We start from the raw sequence: 15,215 nt of genomic DNA, 5'->3' as shown, positions 1-15,215 counted from the left end.
TATATATATATATATATATATATATATATATATATATACACTAATACCATTACCTTCTGTCTTAAAATCAATACCATGTCATGTATTGGTTCCATTAGGCTATCAGGTAACATGCCCAGGGGCACATAACTAGGAAATATCTGAGGCCAGATTTGAACTCACGACTTCTCATCTCCAAGCTTATCCCTATCCACTGAGTCACCTAACTGTTCCTACTTTATCTCGTTTGATGAAAATGAAGCATAGAGAATTTAAGTGACTTTAGTTTACAGAGCTAGGAAGTAACTGAGCCAGGATTCAAAGAGGAATTAAATTTATATTGTATATCCTCAGTTGGCCAAACAAGGAGCAATGGATAGAAGTTACAGAGAGTTACATTTAGATTTGATGTACAGAAAAATTCCCAAATTATAGCTATCCGGACTTCCAATTGGTAATATTGTTCCCTTCTTTAGAAATCTTCAATAAAAGACTGAATAACCTACCTTAGACGTATGTATGGATTCTTCTGACTCTGATATTGCCTATCTCATTGTTCAGTCATTTTTAGTCACATATGACTCTTCATGACCCCATTTTGGATATGACAGAAAAACTGGAATGGTGTGCCATTTCTCTAGCTCATTTTACAGATGAGGAAACTGAGGAAAAAGTGGTTATGTGATTGGCCTAGGGTCATACATATAATAATGGTCTGAAGCCAAATTTGAATACAGAAAGATGAGTATTTCTTACTCCAGTCCCAGAATTCTATCTAATATGCCAAATAGAGTCCGTTGGCGTGAGATGGTTGCGGCCCTATGCTCCTCTGGGAGTCAATAGGAATAATAATAATAATAATAATAATAATAATAATAATAATAATAATAATAATAATAATAATAATAATAATAATAATAATAATAATAATGCCAAATAGCTTCCCTAAGTATCTTACAGGACCTTGTAAATTCATATATTTGCTGAGAATGGGCTTCATTCTCTATAAAATAGGAATAATAATCCTTGCCTACCTCATGGAGTTACTGTAAGAGCCAGAGAGGAATGTCTTTTATAAATCCTAATAGAAAACTATTTAGTCATTGTAATTATTTGATAATAAAACTGATCATCTGGATTCCCATTGTTTTTCAGTTGGTAGAGCCCTTAACCCCAAGTGGCACAGCACCTAATCAGGCCCAACTGCGGATCCTAAAAGAGACTGAGCTCAAAAGAGTGAAGGTGCTTGGATCTGGAGCATTTGGAACTGTGTATAAGGTAAGCTAAATCATTTTGAAGAAAGGCGGTTAGCTTTGGAATTTTGGTAGCCTGCTGAATATGGGCAGTACTATAACTAACTCAATCCTCTTGGAGGTATCTAGATGGCACAGTGGGGAAAGATCTGGACTTTGAGTAAAGACCATTTAAATTTTGCCTGAGATATTTACTGTCTGACCTTTCAGCTGGTTTCCTTACCTATAAAATGAAGATAATATTAGCATCTAAGGTTGTTACAGGGAGCAAATAAGATAACATCTGAAGAGTACTTTTCAAACCTAAAAATAGTTATCTAAAGCCATTATTAATGTCAATTTTTTTATGTTTGGAGATAATAGAAATTAATGCATAAATGTATACTGATGTCTTTGTTTAATATGATATAAATATCGAACCAAACTCTGAGAAATATTGTTTCTCTGTTCCTGAACAATTCACTTAACTGCTTAATGCCCCCAGATAATTCTCTAGGTCTGTTGAAGGACAATTGTTATTTGAATGGATATGAGTAATTTCCTCAAGAGGTCATCCTTAAACAGTTAAAATAAAGAATCAAAACTGACTAAAAGCAGAAACAAAGCTTGAACTTGAGAATTATGAATGAGCTAATAACAATATTTGAAAGAAATTTTGTTATAATAAAAAAAACAAAATACATCAGTTTAACTTTAAACAAAAATAGAAGTATAAGTGTTACGATTAAAATTAATAAAGGCTGATATAAATATAGAAATTAGTATTTTAATTAAAGCCATGCTGATAAAGTCATTAGACCACGCGTTTGTAAGAATTCAAAACTGCCCCTTCAGCCATAATTACCTCCCCTCTCATCCTGTGCCCAGTAGCTAAAGAGGAAGTTCAAAGTCACTACAGGAGTTTATATCCTTTCTCTTACATCATCCCACTTTCTGTCTACCATGAGGAATCATGGGAAATGTAGTTTCAAAGTCTCCCACATGTCCATAGTAAATATATATATATATTTTAAGATGGCATTTCCCAAATTTCACTTTTACATAAGGCATCCCCACTAAAAAAAAAAATTAAGTTTGAAATGAGTTTCTTATTGATGTATGCCCTTCATTCCCTCAAAGGCAGGTCGCACTATCCTTTTCCAGCCTTGAATGGTTCCATCTTGATCCAAGGGGTATAGGTATCCTTAATTCAACAAATATCTTTATTATGAGAAATATTGAGTAAATATCTAATACATACTGTACAACATTCAGATACTTGTCCTTGTATCTTTGGAAGCCTAATGGAACTCTAGAAGTTATAAAAAAAGCTTGAATTTATGAGAATCCCAATATTAAAAGAGATCTGTCAGTTATCATATTTTCTGCACTGAATCAATCAATTGACAAAATCTGCAAATATCTGTTTACCAGGTAATATTCTTGGTGAATGAGAATACAGAAATAAATATAAAATGTCTACAAACTTAAAAGAACTAACATTCTAGGATTGTAACTATTCATGATGATTTTCTTTGTAGAGAGCAACATTTGGGAATAAACTGCATTTTTCCTCTCTAAATGTACCAGAAAAAAAGTGATGATGAATTATTTATTTACGAGGTCAAAATATAAGTATTCTGTAATGTCAAGGGTTTTTGAAGTATTAGTTGAAGATATCAAAATCATTTAATATGTTTTTAAGGTGCCTATGTGCACAGAGAACTATTTTTCCATTTGTTTCAATATTACACAATAAAAAACCTAGAGATGCAGCATCTAATTTTATATTTTTCCAAAGGTTACATATATGCCAGCTTTATTTGTGACTATGGTAAAAATATTTCAAGTAAATTCGTTCAATTATAAAACCAAATGGTCTCAAATACCAGCCAAAATGGAAACCATTTATCCTTGATATTTCCTTTTGAACTTTTTGCCAATGTAATCATGGATTTTAAGACAGAAAGACATAAAAGCCTATTATGGTAATCTAATTGTGATCCTTTATTGATAATATATCAGCTGATCTAGCATAAAATTGATATTGAGGACGCATAGGCCACGACCATCTCTTTGTCACCCAAGACTCGTTATTGGTTCTGGTTCTATGAGATGCACAACACATAAAATATTCCCAAGTAGCCTGCCCTTCCCAGGACTCTGCAGTCTGATGCTGAGTAGTACCAGGTGTTTAAGCCTAAGAGTTTTATGTTCAGGAAGGAAAAAAAGGAGATGGAGTCTTGTATAGATGAAAGAACATAGAATAAGCAGACCATAGCCACCAATCATATCTGGGTTTTAGAAAATAGGAAAGACAGGGATTGGTAGAATTGTTTGATGTCATGGGCTCATCAGCCATTCTATGTATTCTGCCTCAGTAATGAAGATCAAGCTTTAACTTTGTGGATTTGACAGTCTCTCTCTCTATATATATATATGCATCATATCTATATATCTGATCTTATAATCAGAGTGTTTTAAACTGTAACAGTTCCTATGTCACCTATGGAGTAAGCCATTTCTTTTGACCAAAAAGCTGAGACCAAGAAAATGTGATTATATATATATTTTTAAAACTCTTTGGAGAATTAAAAAAAAATGAAACAGTGAATTTCACTGAGACTAACTGTCAATCTAGATAATTTGGCCCCCAAAGCAAAAAACTTCTTGCCCATCAGTAGTAACAGGATCCTTTTCCACCTGAATTATCTGAATAATTGCTTCAATTCTCTACTTCACTAGACAGAGCCTTACAGAGTCACAGTGCAAGTTAGTAGAAAGCTGGAATTAGAACCAGTAGCCCTTGAGTTTCTAGTCTGTTGCTTATCACCTCTGCCATGCTGACTTTTTCGAATATATTGAAACTTGACATGTTTTGCAAAATTTAATGCAAATTAGGAAATGTGTGTATGACTTGGAAGAATGGTGATATGGACATATGTCAGAATTTGAATGTATGACTACGCCTTCTTGTTTCAAAAATAACCCTATTTTGGATGGATCTCATTGCCCAATTTCTGGCATGTTATTTATAGGCTCTAAGTTATAATCATGAAGTTAGATTTTTATAGGAAAAACATGGATATGTAATGGCTGTACACTGGATATCAACTAATGTACACAGCAGGGAAGAATAATTAGCAGTTAGGGAATTCATTAATTATGGTCTTGTTTACATTTGTTATCAAGAACCATAATTTGTTTATTTAAGTGATGTTATGGTACCATAGACATTCTTTACACTGCATTTTCTTTTTCTTTTTTCTTTTTTCATAGACAAGCCACAAGGCTTGGCTTGTTCATCCTTTCACCACAGATTTCTCACTGCCAATACCTCCTCTCTTGGACTTAGCTCCTTGACATACAGCTTTGCATATGGAAGAAAAATCAGACTTTGTCTTCCCCCCCTCCACTCCTCTCTGAAAATAGCACTCAATCCTCCTTTATGATTTTTCAAAGTACTATAGTGAATCATTATAGAGGTTTTAATACAGAACAACAACAACAACAAAAAGTTTTATGGTTAAAAAATGAACATTTAATCCAAAGTTTATTTGTAAATATATAGGAAATAACACCTTCATTGATGTTGGTTTTCCTTTCTTCTAACATGCCTTTTTCCCCCCAATACTTTCATCAGTTTTTTTCTTTTTTTAAAATCTGGGTCCAATTTTGTCTAACTTGGTTGATAGATCAAACTCCAAGTTCTTCATTGAAGCGCACTATCTTTGTTAAGGTTCTTAAGAGGTTAAGTCTTTTTAGAATCTGCTCCCCCAAAATGATGTATAATGTAAAAGCTCAAGGTTTGAGACAGTTAACTCTTTCTATGACACTGCCTACATAGCCTACCTTGGGCTGTATTTCTGGAATGACCTTGTAATGACCTCTATTACTGCATAACCAGTCTCCCTGGGCATGGACCTATGGAAATGTTATCCTTACTTGTGGCAAGAAATGAATTAGAAAGAGCATTCTCTAAATGGCCTCTAGAGATTCCAGTTTTAAGACTTTTGTTTAGAAGTAGATTTTTTTGTTTCCTTAGAAATGTTAATGGCTCAATCAGTCAGTCAATAATTCTTTAATAAACTTCTACATCCTAGAACTATACTACATGCCAGTGATATTAAAAAAAAAGGAAAAAATATGGAAAAAACTCAACCAACTTTTAAAAAAATCAATCTCTGCTCTGATGGAGCTTATAATCTAATGGGAGAAACAACATGCAAACAAATATGCAGAATATATATGATAATATGCAGAATTAATGGATAAATATGAGATAATAAAGAGAAGCAAGGCACTCATTAATTGGAAAGGCTTCTGACAGAAGATAATAATTTAGCTGAGACTTCTAGGAAGTGAGGTAAGTAAAAAGACAGAAATGAAGAGGGAAAAAATTCAAGGGATTCAGGATAGCCAGTGAAAATGCTCAGTCATGAGATAGTTTTTTGTGGGAGGAAAAACAAGGAGGCAAATGGCATTAGATCACACAGTATGTTGATGGGAGTTTAGATGGGGGGAGCAATAACATGTCAGAAAACTGGCAAGGTGGAGCATGCCAGGTTATGATGGGGTTTTGACTCCTCAATAGGATTTTTATCCTAAAAGTGATTGGGAGCCACTGGAGTTTGTTAAATGCAGAAATTGGGGTTGGGAGAAAGCTGGGTGAAAGGATCAGATCTACCGTTTAATAAAATCAATTTGACGGCTGAGTGGAAGATTTGGAGTGGAAAAAGACTTGCACCATGGAAATAAAACAGTAGGCTACTGTAATTTTCCTATGTGACATGATTAAGACCTTTGCTGTGTAGTCAGTAAGTGTTAGAGGACAGAAGTTGGCTTGTGTAAGAGATGTTACCTAGAAAGAATCAGTAGAACTTGGTAACAGATTGGATGAGAAAGGGAAGAAGAGCAATGGGAGAATGAAACATCAACAATATCTAGGGTGTGACCTGGTATGGCTGAGTTGATGGAGGCACCCTTGACTATGTTAGGAAAAGTAAGAAAAGAGGAGGAGAGAAAAAAATTGAGTTAATTTTTGAACATGTTAATTTTCATATGTCTTTATTAGAATATTTAGTTAGAGATGTCCAATAAGCAGATGAGACTGTGGGAGTAGAAATTAGAAGAGATTAGGACTGATTAAGTACATATAGGCATCTTCAAGAAAAGAGCCCAGGACTGAACCTTGGTGGTTCAGTGGGAATGTCCTGGATAGTTAGTGGGCATGGTTAGTGGGCATGTCCTGGTTGATGATCCAGATAAAAGACTAAGGAACAATCATGCAGATATGAACAGAAAGTGTGGTGAGCTTGAAGTTACAGAATGAGATTTCAAATTTCACATCTTCTACAGATGACCCGTATGATTCTAAACAAATCATGGACCCCTTAAGTTTTAGTTTCATTTTTAAAATGAAGCTGGATTAGATGACTTCTTTTTTCCCCCAGCTCTAAAACTAAGTCCCTATCATTCCTTTAAGTAAAGTCTAGGCTTTGGCTCAAACTAAGAAAATATTATTTTTGAGCAAAAAAGAGCAACCAATCTCCATCTGATCAATTATCTGATGCCCACAACATCACAAAGTAAAACAAAAATTCTCTCCTTTAATAGCATAGTATGTCAGCAGATAAGCATTTTTATTTGGCATGATTATGAAGAATAGTGTCGATAAGTATTATTCTTTTTAATGCAATAGATCCATTAACATGTTATTACAATTGGTTTTAAAAGAACTCCATTCTCTAGAACTGCCAGTTTTTGTTTTTGTTTTTTTAATTGTAAAGTCCTTAGTGGTCATTTCTCTTCTACTTACTTTGCAGTTGAGGAAATTGAGCTGAGAGACGTCATTTAGTTTTTCTAACTCAGAGTACATTGAAATTCCCACAACAAAATTACTTCTAAAATTACTTCATAGAATAGTTCTTAGACATTTCTCCACCCTGCATAGCAAGAGTGAGAAAACATAGCCTATTGATCTTTTTTAGTTTAATAGATTCTTTTATTTGGTATGGCAGGGCCTTCAGTAGATTTATTGGCTTCTGACACTAGGCTCCCCTTCTTAGTTCTCCCCTAGGGAGAATTTAACAATTAAAGTAGCTCCCTAAGTCACCACCATAGATTCACTTTTGTTAAACTGCACTCACATTTATGTCACTTCTTGGTTTTCTATTATAACACTTTTGGACTCAGGGGAAAATATATGTTAGACAAGAAGTGTTTGACCAGAACTTTCTCTTATTTTTCTTTTAAAGTCATGACCAATAGTGTTTAGGAAAGAAAAGAGACATGTTGAACTTACGTTAGCTCAGGAATCATTATCTTCTTTTCTCACTATATATTTTAATTCCAAGTCTGAGCTTTATTTCCAAAGCCAAATATCATTTTTAGTGCTTCATGACCACATATAAGACTATCCTACTTGACTTAATTGATTCCATGGAAAATATATTAAGTGACTGTAGCTTCAATCTACCTTTCCAGCTTTGTTTCCCATCACTCCTCATTTCACACTCTTAAGTTTACAGCCAAATTTGGCCAGGAGCTCTTCTCCAAACTTGATTTGCCAATGCCAATTTCAATACATGAAAACATTCTTTTTCCTGTGCCTGGCATGCATTCCCTCCCTGAAAAATCCTTCCCTTTTCTTCAAGGTTCAGCCCTGTTTCCAACTATTTTAGTAAGAATTCCTTGATTCTTATTCCCTTTCCTTCACCTTCATTGTTAGTATTTTCTTTCTCCTAAATTTTCCTACAGCATTTTTTTCTCAGTACTCTCCTTTCCCCCATCAATGTCTATTTTATATGGTACTTATCTGTGTAACTAATCTCCCCAAGAAAAAGGGCTATGTGATTAAAAAAAATCATTCTCCTCCTATCTCCTAACACAATGTTTTATACTTCACATTTTGTTAAATTTAATACAGGAGTTCATAATTTTAGTTGTGGAATTAATTTCAAAAACCATTTAATTCAATGTCCATATTTTTATACTTAATGATGAGGCTAAAGACATCAAATGACTTTTCAAAGGTCATAGGGATTTTAAAAATGGAGAAGGGATTTGACTCAGAACATTTGACTTCAAATAAAGTGCCCTTACGATCTTACCAGGAAGAAGCAGAAGATATAGTATAGATATCATAGCAGAAGAAGGAATGTGGACCTAGTGATGTCATATGTTCATATACAAGAAGATATTGTGAATTCAATTCAATTCAACACATTTATTAAGCTCCTACTATTACATGCAATGTAGGAAGCAAGGAAATGAGATTAATATGATTATATCTGTATTATGGTCTCTGTTCATTTGGACTAAAATCTTTATTTTTTTTGAACATATACATTTGCCTTGTTTTTCTTTTATTCGCTCTCATATGAACTTATATATAGTGGACAGATTCAAATAATGTGAAAGAAAGAACAAATTTTTTTTATCTCTGTCTCCAAATATACAAAACTGAGGTTTATGCACAACCATTTTAACAAATCAATCCATTTTTAAAGAGTTTGACTTCAGTTTTTAAAAAAAATCAAGTTTTTGTTTGCTTTTTTTTTGTTTTAAACACTTATTTTCTGTCTTGATAAGTATCAACTCCAAGACAGAACATCCAAGGCAAGGCAAATGGAGTTGAGCAACTTACCCAGAGTAACATAGCTAGAAGTGTCTCAGGCCAGATTTGAACCAAGGTCTTACCGATGCTAGGCCTGGTGATCAATCCACTATGTCACGTAGATGCCCTAAGTGTGTTTTTGTTTTTGTATATATGATTAAAAATATTTAAATACTCCATATCATTGTTTTCTTAAACTTTTTACTTTTATAAATCATAACCGTATTCTACGATTATTATTTAAGGGCCAAAAGTCATTTTTCTGTTTTCAACATTCCAGTGCATTGTGGATAGAGAAACTTATTTGGTTTAATGTTTGTTGCATTGCACTGCAACATAATTTACATTCTTGGCTGATGTAAAAGGAATTCATTTAGGTTTTATTATTCTATCTTTTTGCTTCAGAGAGAAATGCAAAAGCTAATATTAATAACTTATATTAATATCACATATTTCTTCCAAGGTACTTCGAGTGTTTTGCATATATACTATTCAGAAAAACAAATGAGGTATCCTATGGTGGCTAATAGACATTATTTTCCTTGAAAATTGAGTCCCAAGTCAATCTGCATGTAAAGTGACAATGTTTTCTATTAGTTTTATCTTTTGAGTTGCAACATAATCATGTTATCAGCTGGAAGGAACTTTATAAACCATTCAATGCAACTCCTTTTTTTAATATATAAGAAATCCTAGGTAGAGTGAGGTAATGACTTGTCTAAGTCACCTATTTCTAATTCTCTGAGTGGTAAAAGAAGAGATAGAATTGAGATCTAATTGTTAGTTCAGTATTCAGTATCCAATCACCACCACCATATTGCCTTTTAATTTATGAAATTATCTTTGGTATACTTTTTTAAAAATTCCTTTATAGAAAATTATTTTATGATAAGAATTATTTTCTTAGTAAAATATATATACTCCCTGAGTTTTATATTCATCAGTTTTGAATTATATGATTTTTTTTCCTTCTCAACAGGGCATTTGGGTACCTGAAGGAGAGACAGTAAAGATACCTGTGGCTATAAAGATTCTCAATGAGACAACTGGTCCAAAAGCAAATGTTGAGTTCATGGATGTAAGTACAAACACTTCATCTCTTTGATTTCTTTCCAATAGTGATAGTCCGCTTTGTAATGATAAAACAAAACAAAATGACAACCTTCAAAAACAATAACAAGAAAAACCTCTTTTGCAGTTTAAAATTTTTGTCTTCAGGAGCAGACTAAATCTTAAGTTTCAAAAATTCCCTAGGACTACTCCAAATTAGGGTAGGATAAAGCTTAATTTCTGTCTACACTTCTGATTTGACTCTAGATTTAGCATGATCATTTGTAAATGTGTATAGACTTGGACCCTAACATACTCTGTTCCAAATTCAAACTGTCTACTTTTCTATGTGTTCTTAATAATCTGCTTACACTTTATTTAAGAAAAAGTATTCCATGCGTTTTAAATGTAAAACTATGTTATCTATTTTATTGAATATCTTAAAAATTATAAATATATTTTTTAAAATAGTCATGCTAGTTGATAATAATTATATACATTTTTGTGATGATCAGATGAAGATTATTTTGGCATTGATGTGATATAGCAAAATGACACCATCTGTTCTATTTTGTTATGGTCATGGCCCCTTTTATAAAAGATTGTATTGCTAAGTAGGTCTTGTCGTTAGGATGAGCTATATTGGATTTAGAAGTTGAACTGAGCCAGACAGCCTACATCTGAAAATGAACTGTCTTTGGCTCAAAATCCCAAATTAGAACCTAGAGGTAAAAAGGTACCTTTCTATTGAATAACAGCTATATTAGTCCTAAAGGAGGGACATATTGAGTAAGGTCAACCTCTTCATAACCTCAAAGATTCTTCTCTTACTTTTAGATCCTCAAGTATCAACTAAAGACATATTTGGTACATATGCAGGGTGGTGCCAGAGAATATTCCCTTTCGAACAATTCTAAAATTTCTAGCCCTGTGCCTGGAAAATATCTCAATATATAAAGCTGAGACATTTTCCAGGGGAAAGATAAGTATCAGATTTTAAGTTGATTAGGGACAAGGATTTGCAGAAATAATTAAATGTCAAATTTTAAGGAACAAACAACCAAAAACTTTACCCATCAGTAGAAATGGTATAGACTGTGTATGATAGAGAAACAGTCCTTGTACGGCACAGTCTGAAGTTACTGCTGAAATCCAGAAGAATGTTAATAACTCTGCTGGGTGCCCAGGGAAGCCATTTTTGTCATATTTCCATGGTAACAGGAAGGCAAAAGGGGGTTAAGAGGCTACAAAATAATCACCTAAAAGCTCTAAAAACCTCATCACTATTTTGAATGATTATTTGAAAGCTCCTAACCCCATTTTTTTTTTTTGGCTGATCCAAAGTCTATTCCAATGGAAACAGGAGTGGGAATGGCAACTTGAAGTCTTAGAGTGCTGCTGAATTTCAGATGAGGCTGCAATTGAGTCATGAAAAGAATCATTTTCTCAAGGCTACTGATGGATTTGGAAACTGACAGACTTGAAGGGGTCTTTTTTCTGTTTTTAAGTATTAAAAAATAAGGAGAAATATTTTAAAATTTCTTTCTTATCCTTCTCATGTTTGTGTCTGTGAGAAGGATTAACAGATTGAGACACTGCCATAAGCACAATTTCAGAACATGGCAGACAGGATCTTTGCCTGCTACTTGGTCCTTTTTTTCAAAGTGTATAAATGCTAGCTTGTGGGAAAAGGAGGAAGTAGTCTGGTAAAGTAGAAGGTGCATTTATTATCTGATTGAAGTGTTGTGAGGGTTATTTAGCAATTAATTTAGTATTAGTGTTGGACCTAGCAGGAAGGGCTGGAGAATTCCAAGATGGAATGAAGGAGCAGGAAAAGGGGGCTTGTGCTCTGAGAGAGACTCCATTAGTGGTTGGAGAAATAACTGTTGATAACCCTGGGAGATCTCAGAGTTAGGGAAAAGCTGCATCCAGATACCCTGGGATCCTGAGAGGTGAAGGCTTTCAGCAAGTGGACAACAGACCTGAAGAGCAGCACCAAGTGGGGAAGTGGCTTGTGATCTGGTGGACAGCATTGAAAACTCACTCTCCCTACCTGGGTACCTTGGATCACCTGTCCTGGTGGAGTTGGCTCCTGGCATCCTGTGACCATCCTTGGATTTACCATGAGACCCCAGTTGAAAGCCATCCTCAGGCCCTTTAGCTGAGCTGACCAAACCTGACTGGAACCAGGCTTGGAGGAGCTTTTCCTGTAACTTCAGTACTGCTTCCTTTGGGCCCTGCCTGGCTTAGGTCAATAGAATAGTGTAGTCAAGTCCTTCCCTTGCCCCTGCGGTTTGCCCTTAGGTTTCAAGTGTAGAATCCCTTATTCCCATCCTTTATTTAGTTCCCCTCAATTAAACTGTTATAAACTTTTACCTTTTGCCTGCTGGTTCCATGGATGCTGGCCTAGGTGGGCTGAGAGACTATTGGGCCAACTGCCATTCCTGTTTCAGTTAAAAGCTTGGCAGTGAACCCTGGCCTCCCTGTCCTGGTTGGTCCTGTCTCTCCTTCAACCCAGTGTGAACCCACAAACTATTTAGTTACATTTTAATAATAATAATTAACATCCCTGGTGCCCTACCATTACAGAAGTAGGAAATAGGAAGCATATTCCCAGATCTTATGGAAATCTACCCTCTCCTTCCTAGTTTATTTTGTACATAGATCATTAACAAGTTTGCCTGTAATGTTGGACAAAAATATGATGGTACCTCTAAGTAGAATGATGACTGAATTTAACTAGAGAAACAAGTTAGATCACAAAATGTTTTTCAGGTTATTAAATTAAATAAATTACAGATAACAGAGATAATCTTCCAGAATAAGATAATCTAATTTTGGAAAACAATAACTGGGTAAACTCTCTGTGGTTATTAGAGGCACTATGAAAGGTAGTATAAAAAACTGAACTCAAAGTTAAGAAGGCTTGGGTTTAAGTATTATCTCATTTACATTCTGGGTTATGGACTTAAGTAACTCTTTAGGGCTATTAGTTGCAGAGTAAATACTAATTTACATTGGAAAAGGGAATTTCTTTGTATCAATAAATTCACACATTAAGGTTATTCATTGAGCATAGAATTTTCTTGTCAAAGATACTGATGTGGTTTGCCATTACCTTCTACAGACAAACATATATTAAGTGACTTGCCCAGGGTCACACAGTTATTAAGTATGTGAGATCAGATTTCAACTCAAATGTTTCTGACTCAATGCCAAGGACTCTATCCAATGTTATCAAACTGTTCCTAAAACACACATACTTTACTGTTTTACAGGGTGAGTTGGGGAAAAAAGATGTCAAAGAAAAGTCTATTTGCTCATGCTAAGCATCAGACTTTAAATCATCCTATAACTAAATGTATTTTGTTTTCATGCGACTTATTACTTCATTGGTCCAGTGTATTGATGAGACAAACCCTTCTAACAACACAGATCATCAACTGCTGGGTCCCTTGAAGTATGAAAGGGTAACCTGAGAGTTTAAAAGAGGTAGACCTCATCCAGGAAGCATTTGGTCTGTATGGATCAAAGGGAGGATGTAAACATGGGCCTCCTTGACTCCGAAGCCAACTTTCTATCATTTTCCAGGAATTTTTTAATTGAATTCTCCCACTGAATTGTTCTTTAATGAATATTCCTATAATGTCTAACATAAAAGAATGGTTATAATCCATGTAGAAAATATACACATTATATACAAGATTATTTCAGATTTCCAAAAGAACAGACTAAGGACACATTTTGATTTTCTTAGAACCTTCAGATGACAGAAAAAAATGGTAGTAATTTAAATTCTATTAAATCCTGCACTAAATGCAGGGGACAAGCAATTTGACCACTGAGTTGTTATCTCAGTGCCTCAGAGCATTTCTAATGGATTCCTAATAACAATAATGATAAGCATTGATGAGTGAGTGACCATCCCTTCTTCTTCCCATGAAGGGAAAACACTAAAAAATGGAATAATGATTTCTTCAAACTTTGTTGAAAGACAGCTTGTATTTCATATAAACTTTTAGTTCTTATTTTCAAATAAGTGAGAAACTCTCTTTTTCATACCCACCATGACATAAACATAGCTAAGTAATAATATTAGTGACTAGACAATGGTATTTGGAGAGCATAGTCTTCTAAAATCTGACATGGCTCTCAGTTAATTTGTGGAAAATGATGGAGCACATACACATTTTCCATATTACAATAATTTTTGAACTACTTTAAAAAAAACATTGCTCCATGGGTATTCACATTCAATTTTATTGAAGCCTTTTGCCACTGTCTTTATCCAGAGAAATTAACTGAACAAGAGTGATACAGTTCTAATGCTTTGCATTTATTAATAAATTCTATAGTAATCATAAAAGCTGCAGTGGATCTTCAAATGATCATGAGTACATCAACTGTTGTAACCATTGATTTAGTGTGTAAAACCTAAATCATCTTCAGGATGTGCTCCTTTACTAATCTATAGAATGTCAGTTCCTATAGAATGACAGCCTTTGGAAAGAGTGCATGGACATCTGGTGTGATTTTATTTCACTTTCTAGAGTTTTGAAGCTATTTTATACTAATGCACTTAAATGACTGTCTGAACAATTTGTTAAGATCGAAAGAGAAAGAAAAAAAAGCAGGTAGGACAAGAAAAGACATTTAAATAAGCCTAGAATGAGGGAGATTCTAAATTTTCTAAGATTCTGTTTTGCAATTACTTCTCAAAATTACTTTCTTTATGTTTAACCTCAATGTTCTTTGCTTCATTGACATCTACCCTGTTTTATTTAACTATCTCATTGCAATTAGATTTCTTTGGAGGTTCTATTTGGACTTTTTAGTATATAATTTACAATGCTGCTGCTTAAGTATATAGAATGGATGCTAACTGTGTTCTTTAGTGCCTTCTATCACATACTCTTCCTTATTCCATAAGAACCTTTAACTTACCTTCATACTGTTATGTCTATATTAATTTGTTCCTCCTCAGAACAATAAGTATATTTTCATTTTTGCATTCCTCCATTAAAAGAAATTATTTTAGGTGTCTGATATTTCTTGCTTTCCGGCCTTCAAAAATTATTTATTTTTATTCTAAAATTAATAAAATTAGCCTTTCCATATAACAAATGGAACAGGAAAAAAGGAATGTATTTGAAACAGTGAGTCTCTTCTAGCTTGCTCTTCCTTTTAGGAGTTATATAAAATTTCAAAGCTTCCCAATTTGTGTTTCTTCCTGGTATTTCTTCTATTGTTTTCCAAGTATTTTAAAAAATACTTTAAAGATTCCCTTTTCTTCTTTCTCTCTTTGAAAACATTTTTACTACCATTATCATCCCCCA

At 34.0% G+C, this 15,215-nt stretch overlaps 1 protein-coding gene across 1 annotated transcript in view; it reads left to right on the top strand.

Annotated features, from left to right (window-relative positions):
• Positions 1–15,215, top strand: part of ERBB4 (erb-b2 receptor tyrosine kinase 4) — a 1,378,308-nt gene that overhangs the window by 1,118,103 nt on the left and 244,990 nt on the right. The window contains exons 18-19 of the mRNA XM_044670735.1: positions 1,135–1,257; positions 9,809–9,907. Coding sequence (XP_044526670.1) covers positions 1,135–1,257; positions 9,809–9,907 — 222 coding nt within the window. The remainder of the gene's footprint in view (positions 1–1,134; positions 1,258–9,808; positions 9,908–15,215) is intronic.

Source organism: Gracilinanus agilis, chromosome 3 (assembly GCF_016433145.1).
Source record: "Gracilinanus agilis isolate LMUSP501 chromosome 3, AgileGrace, whole genome shotgun sequence".
In the NCBI taxonomy this organism is placed as follows: domain Eukaryota; kingdom Metazoa; phylum Chordata; class Mammalia; order Didelphimorphia; family Didelphidae; genus Gracilinanus; species Gracilinanus agilis.
The sequence above is the reverse complement of the archived record's forward strand: the minus strand, read 5'-3'. Positions and strand labels throughout refer to the sequence as shown.